This window comes from Tenrec ecaudatus, chromosome 2 (genome assembly GCF_050624435.1).
Source record: "Tenrec ecaudatus isolate mTenEca1 chromosome 2, mTenEca1.hap1, whole genome shotgun sequence".
Classification (NCBI taxonomy): Eukaryota; Metazoa; Chordata; class Mammalia; order Afrosoricida; family Tenrecidae; genus Tenrec; species Tenrec ecaudatus.
The window spans coordinates 167,960,449-167,980,408 of NC_134531.1; the positions used below are offsets into that span (position 1 = coordinate 167,960,449).

At 46.7% G+C, this 19,960-nt stretch overlaps 1 protein-coding gene across 1 annotated transcript in view; it reads left to right on the forward strand.

The window, feature by feature from the left end:
• ITK (IL2 inducible T cell kinase) overlaps window positions 1-19,960 on the forward strand; it is a 78,752-nt gene that overhangs the window by 26,677 nt on the left and 32,115 nt on the right. The window contains exons 2-6 of the mRNA XM_075541889.1: window positions 3,224-3,328; window positions 5,455-5,536; window positions 7,543-7,671; window positions 12,030-12,070; window positions 17,483-17,634. Of these exons, the coding sequence (XP_075398004.1) occupies window positions 3,224-3,328; window positions 5,455-5,536; window positions 7,543-7,671; window positions 12,030-12,070; window positions 17,483-17,634 (509 nt within the window). The remainder of the gene's footprint in view (window positions 1-3,223; window positions 3,329-5,454; window positions 5,537-7,542; window positions 7,672-12,029; window positions 12,071-17,482; window positions 17,635-19,960) is intronic.

Below are 19,960 nucleotides of genomic sequence, written 5' to 3' on the forward strand. Positions count from 1 at the left end.
TTTGTGACTGTCACTAATACACATATCTTCTAGTGTGTTGGCCAGGTAGCTCTCTTCCAAATTTCTTATTATAGACCAATGAGCGTCTATATGTTGAAACGTCTCCATTGGTATTCCATCAATTCCTGGAGCCTTGCCTGTCACCTAAGTGCAGCTTGAACTTCTGTCAATACCTTTGATTCTTGATGATATGCTCCCTCATGGAATGATTGAGCATTGACCAATTCTTTTGATAAGTGACTCTATTTCCTTTACCTGATTATGGTTCTTCCTGTGTCATTCAATATTTTCCCCACAGAATCTTTCAGAGGTACAGTTCAAGGCTTGAATTCTCTCTTCGTTTCTTTCCGCTTGAGAGATGTTTAAGGTGCTCTTCCCGTTTGGTTTTCTAACTCCGGGTCTTATATTTGCAACAGAATGTTTTATTTTGCCTTTTCAAGTCATCCTTCTGTTGATCTCTTTTATATCCTCATTTCTTCATTTCATTTCAGGTACTTTACCCTCAAGGGCAAAATCCTGAGTCTCGTCTGGAATTCATTTATTTCTTTCCTATCATTTGAATGAGCTTTTTCTTTCTTCATGGATGATGTCATCTCGCAACTTCTCTGGTCTTTGGTCACTAGTATCCAGCGGACTAAATCTCGTCTTGAACGGGTCTGGAAATTTAGGTGGGATCTACCCAAGGTTGTACTTCGGTTTTGATGTGCTTGTTTTGATATTCTTCAGCTTCAACTGTATGCATATCTGATGCAGAATGGCCAATTCCAGTCCATTTCGGCTAACTAATGCCCGGGATATTTATGTTTATGCATTCTATTTCATTTCTGATGATGTCTAGATTGACACTTGTTGCATGCCATGGTCTGAATATTGATTTATTTGCAGCATTTCCTTCTCATTTTGGGTCATGACAAACCCCCAATAAATATTTCCCTGCTGGCTGAGCACCCCAAATCTGATGATTTTAACTGCTTGTCAACTTGGTTCCCTCACTCATCACAACCAAACGGAGCACCCAGTCCCCCGGCTAGTCATCATGCTTAGATCTGGGGACATGGTGGCAAGTGGCCTGTTCTCTGACCTCAGGGAGCTCTAGAATATTTCCAAGATAAAGTTGCCTGCAAACACTTGTCCTGTGACTGTCACGGACAGTCATTTTGTTGCACTTAGCTATGCATGCCTCTAAGGAAACACCATAACCCAACAGAAGTCAAATAACAGCGTGACCTCAAAGCCCAGGCTCCCTGTTTACACCTCACTACAGATTGTTGTTGCAAAAGCAGCTCCTTTGTGTCCCTTTGTTTAAAGCGGATTAGGTCACCGAAAGCACTATGATTATGGGCAGGCTCAGGGCCTTCATGTCTTGCTGTGGAAGACTCAGAATGGGAAGATAGGATGAGTCCAAAGGGCACGTGCATTGACAGAAGTTTTAAGGGAAGACAAACTCCTTCATACATTGTTATATTATGAAAGCAAGGTTAGAGCACGAGGTGGAGGTGATTCTCATTTCTGTTTATAGATAGACTAGACATGTGTGGAGAAATGAAAAGATTGCAAACGATTCATCTTGGTTTTCCAAGGGGAGTGGAGATGGTGCGCTAGACATTAAAAATATTTTCTTCACATACCAATGCGTGTTTCTATTTATTATAAGGAAAAGGCATAGATCTTTTAATTTTCAAAAGTGAGTAAAGCATTTGAAAAAATAAAATGGAAAAAGCAAAGCTCCCCTGCATTCAATAGGCATAACTTTGTACACGTGGACTTTACACCTCAGTCCTCTGCCTCAGCTGCTAACACAGAATCCTGCATCCCAGGTGAGGCCAAAGATAGGAAGCAGTGACTGAGCTCAGTCCTCAGTTTGATGATACCATGCCCCATAAACTCCAGCCAAGCTCATGCCTACATCACTCTCTCATACAATTGTTAGGATCTCCTTGGCCTCTTTAGCGGATCCCGGGTACCATAGCGATTAAAGCTCTTGGTCACAAACCCAGAGATCAATGGCTTGAACTGCTAAGCCACTTCACAGGAGAAAGACAAGACATTCTGCTTCCATAAAGATTTACAGCCATAGCTTTATGAGCCCATCACTCGCTCTGAGTTAGAAGAGTTCAGTGGCCATGGGTTTGTTTGGTGAACTCGTTCATTGGGAGAGCACTTTTGATTGAAAACACCTCCTAGGAATCAGGTAATTTGTTTTTACATCATCCCATTTTATTCTCCAATTAACTCTTCAAAGGCATTATTTTCCTCCCTTACTAGAAGTGAAAACCTAGGTCCAGAGGGGCTACATCAAGTGCCCAAGTCACAGCATTGGTAACAGGCAGAGGCAGACCTTGAACCGAGCTCTTTCTAATCTTGTGCCAATTTCATCACCAGTTGGTATTTTTCAAATAAGAATGTAAAATCATTATTTTTCATAAGAATATAATATAATGAAATATTTTGCAATCTGTTTGATAGCTGATAGATTACCATGATCGGAAAGTTATGATGCTCTACAAGGCTCCTATGCTCCTATCAAGCCTCTCCTTGAGGCTGATTACTCACTGGTGGACTCTGTCTCAGTGAGCGGCATATCCCAGAATGGGATCCACCCTCCAAGTACCAGGCCTCCTAGAAATGGGTACCATGGGGCAGCTCTCCTCATCTTAAATCACGGGCACTGTCGAATAAAGTAGTTACCAGGGAACACATCTAGCAAGTGTCCAAGGAAGTGAAGCATGGGTAAGATTTGATGGGAATAGGAAGAAATAGACAAGGAGTGTCTAATCTCATTGCCGGACTCTGGATCGCTAAGGAGCATAGAGAAGCAAGACGTAGAAAAAGAAGGCTCCGCTAGAGGTAAACATCACCAGGCAGCTCAGGCCTGAGTTCAGTTAGTGTGCGAATCAGGAAAAGCAGAGAAACCCCGCACAAGGTGCTGCCATTTGTCACAAAGGCAGGGGGAGAATAGCCATCTTCGCTCAAAGAGTGGAAGGCAGTCACCCATCCAGAAGACCATCCCAAGGTCATGTCTCTCAGGAGTGCTGCTCTCGGGCATGTAGGGCCACAGGCAGCACTCCTGGGGATCTGGAGGGCTTGGTTTACCGGCCCTTAAACAGTAATGGCTTTCTACTGTAACCTTATACAGTAATGGATTTCTACAGTAACCTGATGCAGCAGTGGAGGTCTTCTCTCTTCACTCTTGTCTAAATGGAACATGTTCTTCTGCTCACAGAAAAAGCGCACCCTGAAGGGCTCCATTGAACTCTCCCGGATCAAATGTGTCGAGATTGTGAAAAGTGACATTATCATCCCGTGCCACTATAAATACCCGTTCCAGGTAAGTCCGGCAGACCTAGGGGCACGCTTCCTCCTGGCATGGGCCATGGTTGGAACCTGGGGTCACTGTAAGGGGAGGTGGGGAAGGAATGGCTGGGCCAGGCTTGACCCCAAGACCCAGCAAGCCCTTGAAAAGGGTCCTGTGCCCTTTTAGAAAATGGTAGATTTGTCATTCAACAAAGATTAAGCATAAACTCTTGAAAATGTTATTTCTCTAGTAGCCCTTGTCTTTCTATCCCAAGGAAGATTCTAATTTCTCTGCCCTGGGGAGAGGGAAAAAAGCTGACCTCCAGAGAACCAGGCCTAATAGTCTTCAAGTCCAGTGTATTCCATGATATAGGGCAACGTATTGAGATCCTAGCTTGGACGTTCTGAGGATGAAGACTCAGGTTTTACAACCTGGAGACCCCTGGAACTGCACCGTCCAATGCAGTAGCTCTGAGCCACAGGCTATAAATTTAAATGTGAAGTAAAATGAAAAAATATTAACAGTTAAGCTCCACAGTCATCCTAGTCACATTTCGCCTGGACTCGAGTCACATGTGAGCAATGGTGGTGATAACGGTGAAGCACTGGGCTGCTGGCCAACATAGCATCGATGGTTCGAATTCACCAGCCGCTCAAAGGGGGAAAGAGGTGACAGTCGGTTTCTGAAAGGCGCCATAGCCTAAAAACCCAATGCGGCAGGTCTTCTCTGTCCTTCTGAGTCACTCCAAGTCAGAATGCATCCCATGGCAGGGAGTTGGGCTTTTAGACTGGCAGTCACCTGTGGCTGGTAGCTGTCCTGTGAGATAGCAATGGCTATGGGAAAGATCCATCCCTGTTTGGGTTCTATGCCAGATAAAAAGGAACATTTAGTCCTCAGGATGGCAAGTTAGAGCAATGCTCCGGGCTGTAGTTCTTGGTGCCCTGGGGCCGGCTCTAACTCAACAACACTGTGTGTAACCGAAAGAAGCATGTCTGCTGCCGACTCCCAGGGACTCCCAATAGAATTTTCCAATCAGTTTTTTTAATTAAAGGATCGTTTTATTGGGGGGTTCTTACAACTCTTATTGCAATCAATTGTATCAGGCCTATTTGTACATATGTTTCCATCATTCTTTTCTAGACATTTACTTTCTATTGACCCCTTGGTGGTTGTGCCTCTTCCCCCCACCCCCACCCTTGTGACCCCTTAGTAGATTTTAAATTGTTATTATTATTTCTTATCTTACACCGACAGCTGTCTCCCTTCCCCCATGGTTTCTGTTGTTCTTCCCCCTGGAGGTGGGATGTGTGATTATGTGTCGATCATTGCGATCGATTCCCCTTTTCCTCCCCAAAATGAAATATATGGTAGCAGATAGCCTCGTCTTTCTTCTGAGGAGTGACTGGTGGTTTTAAACTGCTGACCTCAAGGATAACAGCCCAGGGGTTACCCCAAAGCACCACCCAGGTCTGTAAACTGGCATACAGAGGGACTTTTTCCTTCTAGCAAAGTGGCCCCCATGAGTTGGCTGTTTTAGATCTGAAAGTAAAAGAAATGAGATGGATTTTCCAATCTTTAAAACTGGGGGTGCAGGGGTCCACGGGGGTGGGGTTCAAAAACAAAGACTAGTGAAATGTGAAGGTCTGTCCTTTAGTTGGCAGTGTGATGAGCAGGTACCCTCCCTGGCTTTGAAGCTGTGCTGTGTGTATGCTAGATGTTATCACTGGGGACGGCTGCATACGGGTCTACAAGAACTGGCAATCAGTACAAGTTTTGAAAGTTTTGGGTGTCTTCAATGATTTCAAGATAAATGACATGTCTTTTAATCTGAGGATCCATATGTCATCGGTGATCGTGTTTTTTCACATGTCAGAAAGATTACCTTTTGAATCACCGAAGAGGAAACGAAATATGAGGAGTCAGTGCATTATGCAGTCCCGAGAACTTCTTCCTAACAAGTCCAGCCTGTAGCTCTGAGGGTCACCTGTATCTGAACCCGAGCATCTGAGGAAAATGACCTCAGGTCCCTAATGGCCCAAATGTTTGCCTGTACGATACCAAACGCCTGACCCTCAGCCCTCATCTCAGTAAACCAGGAGAGCCAGTGGTCAGTCAGCCTTCTCAGGATGTATTTCTGACTCCAGGTGTGTTATTTGCAGGTCGTGCATGATAATTACCTCCTGTATGTGTTTGCCCCAGACCGAGAGAGCCGGCAGCGCTGGGTCCTGGCCCTTAAAGAAGGTGAGCAAACTCATATTGTTGAGCCCTGAGACCCCTCGGTCCTACAATGGGCGATTTAGTTCTACAAGAGCATAAAGTGGGATTGGGGGCATTTGTTGGTGGGAAACCCTCAAATTCCAACCACAACCACAACCCAGCCCCAGCCCCAGAGACAGGAAATAGGAGATGTAAGGGCAAGCTATATCCAGCCTACCACTTTCTGTAAGGCCCCAAGCTAAGAATAACTTTTATGTTTTAAAATAGTAACACAAATACCTACTGCATATCTTCAATTTTGCCTCTTGTTCAATAAAGCCTACAGTATTTCCTACCTGGAACCTTAAGGAAAAGTATGTTCGGTCTAGCCGAAAGATAAGGGAAGAAGGAGATACAGCCTGGAGGTAGAAGAGCTGGATTTAAATTTTGCCACCGGTCATGTGTATTCAGGCAAGTTTCCGAAACGCTCTGCTTCAGTTTCCATGTCTGTTGTTAAAGGGGGCTAGGAATAATGGTGCCTGCTTCTGAGCCTCGAATGAAGTGCTTAGAATTAACCAGGCCCATAGTCAACACCCAATACATTTTATCTGGCTCTTCAGTTCCCTCATAAAAGTTTGTCTCTTAAGCCTTGACTTCCCGGGGGAACCAGCCAGGGTGTGAGGAGGTAGGATGTCGAGCCCAGCAGCTCAGGTGAACGTCCTAGCCTGGCCCGTTGTGAAGTGTGGGACCCTGGACACAGTCTTTGACCTTTCTGCAATCCATTCCTTCCGCTGTAAACTCCAACAACCTCCCTTTCCGGTATTGCTAGAGGTCCCAAATTTCCCCTCCGAGGCTGAGAGGCAGCAGGGAGTATGAGGTAAGGGCTTCAAAAGGTTTCTGGAACAGTGTCCATGTCTTTTAACTCCACTTCCCACAGACATCCCCAAGCCTCCCTCAGGAGCACCAAGCCTGGCCACATGCAGCCATGCTGCCCACCCTAAGAAGGCTTCGAATATTTTTAAGTAGTTACATTTTAGATGGCTGTGTAAGCGCACATAGGGCTGTTGTGAGAATGGAATTCGTCAGTACATGTAAGTCAGTGTAGTTAGACTAATAATTCCCTGACCCAGAGAAGCACTCAGTATCCCCAGCTTGAGCACTTCTCCTGAGCCTGGGATTTGCCAGAAGAACGGGTTTGAAAAAGGAGCGCATCTCTCCGCAGCGGTAATGAATAACAGCAACAAAGGAAGCAGATGGGGACGAAAGCAAGCTGTTGTGAAATCTTCAGAGCCACAACCACTTTATCTAAAAAATGAGAATAAAAAGTCAAGTCCTAGCTTCTCTCACAGTTTTGCTTCAAATGGGGCGGTGCTGCCGCTCTCAACAGAAGGTGCTCTCGAGCATAGTAGTCCCAAGCACAGAACACCAACTTTAAGGTAAAATGTAACGGAAAGGGTCTTCTCTCTGCATGGTCCAGGGCAAACCACTCCTCTGCAGTCTTCCCTGTAGGCAAAGCATTTACTTGTAGGATATCGGTACTGGAAGGAGCACTGGAAATTAGCGAACTATTTCTGCAGGCTTTATCCTGCTTCAAATTATTCATACCAAAACTTTATTTCGTGACCACAGCTCCGGAAGGGACAAAAGCCTGATTCCTGTGACTGAAGGTAGAAAGGGGGGAGGTGCCAGAATACCACCAACTCAGACATCCCATGACCCCTCAGGCACTTTTGTGGAGCCCACAAGGCCAGCCTAACACCCACATTGCACAGCTGGTAGACTGAGGCTCAGAGAAGGAGGGCTTACCCACCCCCAGGACATGAGGCCAATTTAAAACAGAGCCAAGCACAGACCTGCTGATGCCTAAGTCCAACACAGGTGCCTCAGGAAAGACACAACAAATTCAGGTGTCCAGTCAAAAGGGCTTTTCACTGACTATCCTGACGGATCAACTCCCAGGTCAGGGTGCAGGGTCAAATCCCAGGGAGCTGTCAAGTTGTGGCTTGACACACTGACCAGGAAATCATTCCTTTTGGTTCCACCCCTTTCAGAAACAAGAAACAACAACAGTTTGGTGTCCAAGTATCATCCTAATTTCTGGATCGATGGGAGATGGAGGTGCTGTGCTCAGCCGGAGAAGCTTGCAGTAGGCTGTGCCGAGTACGACCCGTCCAAGAACTGTAAGAAACAGGGGAAGCCCCTTGCTTCTGCTTTGAACTGATCGACCTCTGTGCTCGTAGGTAGTAAAAGGTGTGTCGGGAAGTGAGTAGAAAACTGTGGATTTTCAGAACTTTCTAGGGGGAATCGTCTGGTTCTACCACTAGTTTCTTGATTTTTCTTCCTTTCCCTTTACGCGGAAGTGTGTGGTCCTTCGACAGACAGCATCAACATGGCCTGCAAGCGAGTGAGAAATGTTTGGGCCTCACTATACACCTAGAGCAGAATTTGTATGGTCACAAATCGCTGGGAGACCTGTGTGCCTGTTGACATTTTGAGAAGCACTGCTGTGACTGTGTGTTGGTAACTGGGAGTGGCATTACTAAAGAGTGAGAGGGTCCAAAATGTCGGGGGAAAGGGTCGGTTAGTCTCTTTCCATTTCATTTCCCACGTACTTTCACAAAACTTTTCATATTACTGTTGTCAGTTACCATCAATCAGCTCCAACTCACGGCAACCCTGTGTATAACAGGAAAAAGCATTGCCTGGTCCCTCATCATCTTCATCGTCCTTGGAAGGCCCAAGTCCACTGTTGTGGCCACTGTGTGTTTTGAATGCCCAGGGGGCCAGCACCCAGCACTCTTCGGGGCAGCGTTTTGCTGTGATTTGCCAGGTCTTAGTGGATTGGACGTCATCCAACCCTTCTTTAGTGGTTGGACATCATCCAACCCTTCTTTCAGTAAACTTTGCTAAGGCCTATCCACCATGAAGAAACCTGTTGGTATTTGAAACACTGGCAGCATCACAACCATATAGACAGTGGGGGTGGGGTGGGTCTTAAATATTAGGGAGCACCTTTACGGGTATCTGATATTATTCATTCACAGTAATATCATATCATGTTTACTGAAAATGCTGCGAAGTTGTGCAGACAGTTGTCAGCGATTTCTTCCTCCAAAGTGAGCAGGCGAGTCCTCCTATGTTCTGTCTTGGAAGAAATCTTGCTTCTTAGAGACAAGGCTGGCAAGGCTTCCTTTCAACCGATTGGACATACTGTCAGGAAAGGCCAGCCCCTGGAGAAGGACATGGTTGGTCAAGTGGAGGGGCAGCACAGAAGAGGAAGGCCCTCTGAGCTGGATCAATGCAGTGGCTACCTCAATGGGCTCAGGCACAGGAAGCATTGTGAGGATGCCCAGGAGCATACAGTGTTTAGCCCTGCTGTGCACAGGAGTTGCTATGGGTGGGAGCGGACTCAATGGCACCTGACAACAACAAACGTGTTTATTGGACGGTGGAGATAAGGAAGTTAAAAAAAAATCTTGTCCAACTCAATGGGTTTTTCCCACATCTCCTTCACCTTCAAAGTCTCAGAGAAAGAGGCCACAGTCTAAATAAAAAGTGGAAAGCCTAATTGTTTTCTGGCCTTTGAGGTCAAAGCCTCAGGTCCTGGGACTTTATACATTAACTCTCCCGGCATTAGGGATGGCATTAGGGTTAAGTCCTGGAAACTGTGAGCCGGTCAGTCTGCTCGCAAAAAAAAGAAAAAAACCCAAAAACCCAACAACAAATTCAATGCCATCAAGCTATTCTGACTCATCTCTGTCAATCTGTCGGTGATTGGAAATGATGACCCAGGTGGACTCTTGCTAGCTCTCTCCTCTCCCTTCAACCTTTGTTACCCCAAACCTAAGACATCTGATCGACAAGGTGGCTGTGCTCATATGCCTCATGGCCTGGTTCTCTGTGGCTTCCTGAGTCTTAATCCTTCTCACTAACATCTTAAAACCACCATTTCTCACCTTCCACCTTGAAATCTACCAGCCCTTAGCCCAGAAAGAATATTATTCGGTTTTATAAGGCAGTGAGTCCCTGCAGCCACCCAGCGGACTCTGCCTGGCTTATTTGATAGGAATGAGAGTCTCCAAAAGAAGGAAGGTGGCCTGAGCTTGTCTCAGAAAGTGAGAGGCCCTTTCTAGAGCCTGAGAGCCGGTCTTCAAATTCCTGCCAGCACTTTGCTGGGGACCACGAAATCCCCTTGGGAGGAGAGGCGGCATGCGATCGCCCCTGAGTTCCCTTTCCATTCTGAAGCTCTTTGAGTCTGTGTTTCCATTGTGCAGTTTTCACCATTTGTATGTCAGCTACTCTTCCTCAGGGGTGGGCACGTGACTGAGGCGCTAGGAACCTGTGGGTCACTCACTAGCACTATGCGTGGGGGGGCACTGCCCACGCGGAACTCCTCCCTCCCACGTGTGAGCCACTCATGGTCACGTCTGTGGTTGCACTGAGCATTCGCTAGGCTGATGGTTCTGCTCTTGCTCTGCAGCCATCTGCCATTTCCCCTTCTGTCAAGCTGCTTGTGCTTCGGCCCGCACGTGGAGCCGAGCCGCAGGAAGCCTCCGCTCGGTGCACACAGCCCTGCTCTGTGGTGCAGTCTGAGTGAAACCCTGCCGGTTCCTGCACAGCACACAGTCTGAGCGCATGGGACTTCGGGGTTAAGAAACATCTGAGTGCCAACCCCATCACTTCCTTGCTTCGTGACTGGGTGTGTGTTAGGTAATCTAAGACGCGGAGCCACCTTCCCCTTCTGTAAAATGGAGATTGTGACAGGGGCTACTTCATGGAGATTGTTGGAGATTCGTCTGATGAACAGAATCCTTGTAGCCCAGCCACTGGCACTGATGAACTTTCAGTACGTGTTAATTATGTCTACCGATCTTGTTTCTGGGCAGGAGAATCTGACACTCAGATATAGTGCTACAGGCATGGGTGTGTGTGTGTGTGTGTGTGTGTGTGTGTGTGTGTGTGTGTGTTGGGAGGTGGTTATGTGTAGGTAACTTGGAAGTATCAGAAGTAGTTGAATAAAAATGGGCCCAACTCCGCTTAGCCCACGGCAATGCCCATTTCTGTGGTGAGAGAATTGGCTCTGATCCAAGGCCACACAGCTCTTAGATGGAGGAGCTGGGATCCGAACACTCGTCTTCTGGTTCCATATGGAGCACTGCATCACTCTGTGCCATGGCCTCAATCAGACTACTCGTGACCCAAAGGACAGAGGGCATCTTCACAGTTTCTGAGACTGTCCATCTTTATGGGCCTAGAAAACCTCGTCTTTCTCCCTCCTGGCCTGGAGGTTAGCTGCCCAATGAGTAATCCACGAGACCTCTTAACTGTAAAATAGGAGTCATATTTTCTATCATGTGCATTTTCCTTCCTCCTTGCATTTCTGTTCATTTCCTACCCAAATTCACACCCCATTTTGGGCTTGTTTAGGAGTTAGCCCAGGGCCAGGGCTCCGATTTCGAATCTAGACTCTCCTTTGTTGTTTCCCCCTCATGGCACAGTGCACCTTCAAGTTCTCTCATGCCAAGACCAGGAGCTCACTGCCCAGTTCAGTAATCTACCCCTTCCTATCTCTAATCAGTCTTGAGCCAAATGGGAAGATGATGAGGTTTTCTGCTTCGAGAAAGATATATAGTGTCTGAAACCCACAGAAGCAGTTCTGCTCCGTCCTGTAGGGTCACCCTGAACTCAGAATGGATTCGATGGCTGCGAGTTTGGTTTTCAGTTAAGCTTAAACCTGTGCACTGCCTCCCAGACCCACCAACACTCGGTTTGGGTCCATTGATTCCAGGCCTGCCTGTGCAGAGCCGTGAAGGAGCCATAGTGGGAGCTGGGGAAGAGAAGATAGAAGGAAGGAGGCGGGGGGGGGGGGGGGGGGGGCAGGGAAGAGAACAGAGAAGGCTGGCAGGAGAGGGGAGGGAGACAGAAAGGGGAAAGAGAGAGGAAGAGAGACATGGAGACTCAGGGAAATCCAACGAGAGTGAGAAAGGTCGCGGGCTTCAGTCTGGGGGAGGCAGGACTATGTACTCAGATGCCTAAGGCCACTAAAACTGGATCCCACCCTCTCAAAAAGCAGCTCCATGGCCTCACGCCTCTTCCACCCCCTCCTCAAACCACAGCAGCATCAGGAAGCCAGTGAGTCATTGTCCCCTTGAGTCACGAATCCCCACGCCTGGGCTTAGCAGGTGGCAGGTACGCTCGTGGACAACTGTGTCCACAGGAAGGGCACAAGTCAAGCCCCTCAGTCAGCCCCATTGGCTTAGGCTTTTCCCTGGGATACAGAAAGGGTCAGAGCTGGAATGTTGACTTCTGGAAACGTCCAAAAAGTATTTCCCAGAGAAGGGAATGCGGAAGCAGCAGGCTGAAAGAAATAAAGTACATGCATGTCTAACTGTTCTGATGTTGGGTTCAGTGTCTCGGCATCTCCTCTGGCCCCTTCCCTTGGGTGGTTCTCCTTGGGGCCCTGTGCTCTGAAACCCCCCTGGCTGCTCACCTCTGCCTGCCTCACGCTCATTTTCTTTTTCTGTTTTTCTTGTTTCAGCTTCAAAGAAGCCTCTTCCTCCCACTCCTGAAGACAACAGGGTGAGTGAGCTCTTCAGGTCCAGGTGCCTCAAACCCACAGGGCCACGGCTCCTGCCGCTATTTCCCCCGCCTGCCAGGTCACTCAGAGCCATGTGTGAATGCCGCAGCCATTCATTTGAACCTAATACAGTAGATTTCTTGTGCTGGAATTGTCTCATGGGTCTCTCCTCATAAAAGACCCATCTATTGTCCAATCTCCATCTCACTATCTTCACTCAATCAACATTTCTTGATATCAACCTATGTGTCCAGCCACAAGGCCACTCGGGTTATAAAAAGGACTCTTGCCTTGATCAGGTGGCATAGTTACACCATTCCTGGACATACATGCCTTTGGAATGTTCAAATGTAAAAAAGGTCCGTGTTTTTAAAGTACTTCATCTTTTATGAACTGGTTTGATGGTCCCACGCCCTTCAACGGGGTATCATTTTATTCTTATCTGGAGGTTCAGGAAATGACGCTCCTGGAGGTCTGGTGGCTTGCCCAAAGCCACTGAGCGACTTGGAGTGGGAGAGAAAGCTGGTTGGGTGCAGGATAGCTGATGTGGTGGTGTTCCACTAGAGAAGTAGTTCTCAAAGGGGGATCCACAGATCTGCTTTTCTGAAATGCAGATTCTGACATTCGCTCCATCTAACCCTCAAGGGATAGAGCCCAGGGATATGTGTTTTCATAAGCCTCCAGGTGATTTCCAGGCGTGTTCACAGTGGAGATTCAATGGCCTAGGAGCAGTTTGAAGCCCCCAGTGCTTCCTGGAGGAAAGACGAGGCTCTTCCTCTTGCAGGAGTGACAGTCTCAGAAACCCACAGGCGCAGGTCTACCCTGCCCTGTAGTGTCACTGTGAGTCAGAACTGACTCGATAGCAAGGAGTTTGGGTTGTGGTCGGCCTTTAGTGTACTGACTCCTACTACTTAGATGATATAAATCCTACTTTGGGTAAACTTATCCTGTCCTGGAGACAAAAATAGTGAAAAATCTACCCTCGGTCATGGTCATATCAATACCAGCATGTACATTTGGGTCAACCAGTTGCTGTGGAATTGATCTCACCCCCTGGTGACCCTTAATGTGTCAGAGTAGAACCATGCTCTGTGGGGTTTTCACTGGATGAAGTGAAAGTCAGAAGTAGGTGGACAGGCTTTCCTTCCAGATGCCTCTGGGTGTCTGCAAACCTCCACTCTTTCGCTTGGCTGCTGAGCACAGTAGCCATGTGAGCACCTTAGCTCCCCACATCAGAGTGCCTCACACTCAAAACCGAAACTCATTGCCATCAAGACAGTTCCGACTCATAGCCATCTAGGCACAGAGGGACAGAGCAGAACTGCCCCTGCCGTCTGTACATCTGTACAGGAACTGAAACCCTCATCTTTCTCCCAGCAGGGAGTGGTCGATGAGTTCGAACTGCTGACCTTCTGGTTAGCAGCCTAATTTAGTAACGCACAAGGCTAATGACCCACTAGGACCCCAAGGTTCCCCACATTGGAATGCTTGCCTTTTAGCACAGATGCTCCTGATTGTGCTTCCTCATGCTTTTCCTGAAGGATAAGGTTTGCTCCTTTTGCCTCCTCCAGCAGACATTCCCATCTGACAACTTCCTCAGGTGAATAGACTGAATCCTCCACACCTCAGGCTCCTTTTTCAGCTCGGTCGTCAGCCTACGCCCCCACAACAGGAACGCAGGCCACCTACACTTGCAGAAAATGAGCTCTCTTCCCTCTTCTTTCATGCATCCTCTGAAGAATGTTTCCCTGCCTTCTTCGAACACATCCTATGGCTTGTAGATGGCTCCCTCCTCACCCCTCCCCAGTCCCACCTAAACCCAACCTCTGGCTCTCAACCCAGTTTGCGCTCATCCCATCTTCCACGTGAAGGAGAAAGACAGAAAACTCTTCCGGCTGGTTTTCCTCGGGCCACGGCTCTTGACTTTTCAGATTTTTTTTTAAAATCATTTTATTGGGGGATCATGCAACTCTTATTACCCTCATCCTTCTCAAAGCATTTGCTCACCACGTAAGCCCCTGGCATCAGCTCCTCATTTTCCCCCTCCCTCATGAACCCTTGATAATTTGTGAATTATTATTTTGTCCTTGTTAAAGGAGGCGCACTGCTGTAGCGTTGAGCGTTCTGACCAAGAGGGCTGAGGAACCGCTGTTTGGTTCCAACCACACAGCATTTTCACTGCGTCTCTTCCCTGATCAACTGAATTCATTTCTTTCTTCATCATCTTGTCCTTTCCCCTAAGTGATGATGGCGTTTCGGGTTGGCATATAGGAAAGCTATTTTGTTTTAACTCCCAAATCCAAGCGAATGGGCCCAACACTCAAAGGGTGAGAGTGGATGTTTCATGGTGAGGATGGGAGTCTCTCGATGATGAGTGCAAGGGACAGTTCCAGTCTCCAGCCGGTGGGAGCAAACAGGGCCATGTGCACATTGAAAGCCACTTGCTAATGCCACTTGGCCCCCATGCTATATCCCGGAGTGCTGCTCCTCCATCAAGACCTCTCCCAGGGGTGGCTTTCTGAGCGACCGCTCAGGGGCATGCCTGCCTTCCTGTGAAGACACCCTATCCCTGCTACTGCAACCGGAGCCTAGGAAATACTCTCTCAGCCAGGATCAGACCAAACTATTGGTGGACTAGCCTGTTCTGAAGCCTGCAGCAGGGTAACTGACAGAGGCTTCTCATCAACCCCCTCCCTTCTTGAGTCCAGAGCCTCCCAATCTCTGTAAATTCTGTCCTTCCAGCTACTCACTCTAACCAAGTGTTCCCCAGCCCTCTAAGCCCAATGCCTCCTTCTTATAACATATTGTATACATCCCATTTATTACCCTGAAAAGAATTTCATAGATAATATAACTCAGCTGAATACCTGCATTTTAGAAATCATAAATGCTCTATCTGTAATTTAAAAATAAATGAGGCTAGCAAAATAGAGATAAGGAAAAGGGTTTGCATAAAACACATCCACTTCTCTTTATAAATAGTGGGCCATGACTGTATTGGAAGGCATGGTGAAATAGCCAATTGCATGCACCTCTAAGTAGAATCCCATTGATTTGGCCAGCGCACCGGTGCACAGTTGGTATAGAAATGTTGTATCAGCGACTGAAATACATGGTTACCATCTGTGATATGATTTTACAGATGGTGGTCACTTCTTGGTTAAGTTCAGGAACTCAATCCAACTATCAAAGTGTGGTAAAGGAAAGCAAGTATAATCTTCCTCAATGTACGAAGTAGTTGTATCTCTGGAAAACCCATTACTTTGCATAGGGCAGAGGTAGATTCTTGGCTCAAATTATTATTAGTTTAAACATGAATGTCTCATTTTAAAAGGTCCTTGGGTGGTACAAACAGTTTATGGTTGGTTCTTACAGATCAGGTTGGTGGTTTGAGTCACCAAGTCATGTTACAGAAGAGAGGGCTGGTGTCTACTTCGGAAAGTTGATGGCCACTGAGAGCCCTGTGGAGCGCAGTTCCACCGGGACACATGGGAGGTTGTCAGGAGCTGGAATCAACTTGATGGTGATGACTTTAGGTTTGGTAACATGGGGCATTGAAAATTTGTATAGGGCATGAGACACATCAGAGTGTTTCTATTCTTGGCCATCACCTACTAAATGCCAGCAAGCAGCACACTTTGAAGTGAGTGATACGCAAAATACTACTGTCCAGAATGCCCCCTGTGGGAAGGCCCCACAAACCGCTGAGAATGGTGGCTCTGAATTTTCTGCTTGGTATGATTAGTTAGCTGAGATGAACACCAAGAAAAATATCTCCTTTATCTTCTTCCCATGTTTTCAAACGCAAATCTTCCTTCTGTTAGCTTAGACCACATGCTGCCCCATTGGCTCATGTCTGTAGATGCCCAAGGCACCATCACTGTGCAAGCACCACGAGCACCTGGACTTCGCATTCTGGTCTGCATTCGTTGGGTAGCTTGCATCAGCCCGACCGGCTGTTGCTTTCTCCGTTTCATGATTTGTATGCTGCCAAATGCCTGCAATGTAGAGCTTTCCCCGCTATCCCAAAGTAGAGCATGCCTTCAGAAGTTTTGTAAAAGAAAAGGACAGGAATTGAGGAAGTAATTACCATTAATTTATATAGGACGAAATTCCGAGCACCCCAAGACCACAAAACAAACACACAATCCTACCAAGTAACACACAAACCTAAACGCACACTGACAGAAGCACACGAACACAGGCACAGCTCACAGCTCGGGTGGCTTGATGTTCAGCGGCAGGAGTGTAGTCGCCAGGGAAAGAGCTTGGGGACACCACTCTCACTGTTGGGGCTGAGCTGGGCTTTGTGCAAGCTACCTCAGTTCACTGTGAAACCCACATTAAATGCTGTTCTACATTTCACCTGTTTCCATTAAAGTGAAAATCCTCTTCAGATTTTCTCTGGTTGGTGGAAACAGGTCCGACTGTAGATCTTTCATAAGAGCAAATCAAACTGTCAAAAGGTGTGTAGGGACTGGGGGATCTGCGGGGAGCTATGATTTTCCACAGACTACATCACATTTTAGTCAGCAACCTCATTTATACTTTCAAAATACATGTCCACCCACATTAGGTATGGCCATCAAGAACTCATGACTGCTGATTTTACAATTCCTCTTCCACTACCCTCAATATCTCATCCTTAGAAAAGCATCGAGGTGTAGAAGTGTGGGGGAAAGAGGACCCACCAGCAAAAGAAGGGGGTCTCTGTGCTTTAGCTGAGAAGACATTGAGACTAAACCTTAAACATGGCCTCTTCCATGTCCTCATCTGTACCTCAGTTTCTCCATTTGAAAAGAGAGAATTGGATTAAATGATCTCTTGAAGGCATTCTAGCTCTGGTTGTTGGGTTGTTGTTGGGTGCCATGGAGTTGGTTCTGACCCAGAGTGACCGTATGCACAACAGAACAAGACACTGCTGGGTCCTGCGACAGCCTCTCAATAGTTTCTGTGGTTGAGCCCATTGTCACAGCCATGGTGGCTCTGGCAGTCTATCATTCGATTGATATGAACAACCCAAAGATCCAATCAGCAAAGCATCAACTGGGTGAGTCAGTGTTGACTGCATCATCTAACGGTCAGTAATTGAGATTTGTGATCAGTGACCGGATATAGCAGACTCTGTGGAAAGCAGGTGACTGCCAGGAATTCACTGCAGTTGGAATTTGTCTCCCTGCAAGTGAGAGGTGACGAATTCCAGTTCACACTGGATGATCTCATACTCACTCATGTAATTCTGACTCAGAAAGATCGCCAAGTAGAAGAAGGTAGGTTGCTTCAGCAGCTGCAGGGACTGGTGTGTTGACCTGGTATAGATCTAGAAGCAAGTAACAACCCGGGCATTGGCTAGCTCATTCTGCATTTTACCTCGCTTTCGTGTATCTGTTTGATTTTGCTGTCTTCCTCACCAGAGGTCTCTTCTGGAACCCGAGGAGACTTTGGTCATTGCCTTGTATGACTACCAAACAAACGACCCCCAGGAGCTCACCCTTCGCTGCAATGAAGAATATTACCTGTTGGACAGTTCTGAGATCCACTGGTGGAGAGTCCAGGACCGAAATGGGTAAGGGACTTGTGTGGTTACTGTGAGTCCCGGAGTGGTGCAGACAGTTAATCTCCTCAACTGTTAGCCACAAAATTATAGGCTTGAGTCTGCCCAGAGGCACCTTGGAAGAAAGATCTGACAACCTATGTCCAAAAAAAATCAGCCTCAAAAACCATACAGAAGACACTTCTACTCTGGAACACACGGGCTGCCAAAAGCCAGTCAACTCAATGACAAATGGTGGCTATTGCTCCAGGGTGTGGTGGGGACAGAGAAAACATGTGTCCGACTTCTCTCAGCATGGTCACCAGACTGAGCTGGGAGAAGCGAGCAGAGGGGGAAGGAAAAGAGAGGAAGAGGAAGGATCAGAGGGGAGTTTTTCCTCTTCTCAGACATGGCCTAGAAGCAGTCACTTTGCAGCTCACTGTACAAGGTAGTTGGTTTCCTGGATTATCATTCCTGTACCACATCACAAGTGCCCTCATCTACAAGTCCCCCGGGTCTTCCCATTGGCATCCATAGCTTGAGAGATTGGCAAATTCTGTCTTGTTTTACGCATTGTTTTTCTGGAGTGCTTAAATGAGGATGATGGTGCCTTCCATTGGGTCAAGAAAGAGATGGTGCCGATTAACACACTGCCATCGATTCTGACTCACAGAAACTCTACAGAACAGAGTAGCACCCTCCTTTGCGTTTCTGAGACTGTGAGTCCTTCTGGAAGCAGACAGCCCCATTTTCCTCCTCCAGAGAGGCTGGGGGTTTCAAAGTCCTAACTTTGGGTTAGCAGCTCAGTATGGAAGCCATTACACCACCAGAGAGACTTCAGGGTAAACCAAACCGAGCTCCCTGCTACGGGGCTTGTTCCAACGCGTCGCTGCCCGCTAGGAGAGGCTAGAACTGGCCCTGAGGGTTTCCCAGGTGTTACTCTTTATGAGACTAGAAAGCCTCATCTTTCACCCACAGAGTGCAGATGAGATGCATTAAAAATTATCAGAACGAAGATAGTGAGGTTTAGTTGCCATCAAAATCATTGAATTAGCTGTCCAAATAATTCATGGAAAAGCAGAGTCATCCAAATATCGATTGACCACTTATAGAACTTGGAAAAGCCAAATGAACTTTGACCTAATTTTAAATGCATACAACATGATACAGTTATTAACCTTCAGAGTGTGCTGGGATGGGGATGAAGTGGACACTCTTACCTAGTTGAAATGCATTGGTTCTCACTGTAACATTGTCCCCTCTTAATATAGCCCCAGTGTCCTGAAATGCTCTCCAGGATACAGTAACCTCAATGGCTGTGTAAATTCAGGCTGCCCATGTACCATCCTTGCTGGGGATTTTGCAAATATTAATAGCACTGTAATGAAACCCCCTTAGACATTAATAGTAAGGCTTTAAATATTTTTAAAGTATGAGGTTATTATTCATTAAAAATAAGAAAAAGAAATATCCCATTATTGCATCTAGAAAACATATGCCAATAATTCATTTAAAAAAGCAATCACTACCAGTACCAAGAAATAAAGGTGACAAAGAAGCCCCCTTCCTTATTTTCCACATCAATCCCAATAACCAACCAACCAACAAAAGGACATTGACTCACTGTTGTTGAGTCAATGCAGCCCTAATTCCTATTAGATCTCTCTCTCTCTCTCTTTTTATTTTTTAAGTTCGCATCCTTGGAAATAAAGATAATCATATATCAATCAAAAGAGAAGAAGTGGAAAGAAAACATTACTGGGTGTAGATTTTGATGCATGACCACTCTACGTGACAGAGTAGACCTGCCCCATAGCGTTTTCAAAGCTATGCGTCTTTGCAGACACAGACAGTCACATCTTTCTTCCACGAAGCAGCTGGTCGGTTCCAGCGGCCAAGCTTTTGGCTAATAGCCATGTGCTACCGGCTCTGTGCCACCCTCTTCCCCATATAAAAACACACCTGTTTCTCATTGATATACGAAGCCCATATCCCTGCTACTCATCTTGCTTTTGACCATTTATGATGTCATTTCATGTTTTCATGGAGACTTACCTCACGTTTAAAATAAATGCAAAAAAAACCACGATCAAGTTATCAAGGTTGAAGCAGGCCCTCACAGGGGGACTAGTTTCCAACCTAGTTGCTTTGTTTACTCCGCTTGTTATTTCAGTCAATGCCCACCCCCCTCTCAAGGAAATATATTTTGTTTACATATTTTGGCAATCTTCTGAGAATATATACAGTGTCAATCCAGCTCCTTGAAGGTCTGCCTCATTTCCCGCTGTCCCTCAAAGATTTATCCACAGGATATTTCTAACTGTGGAATTGTTGAATCGGAGGATGCGATATACTTTTA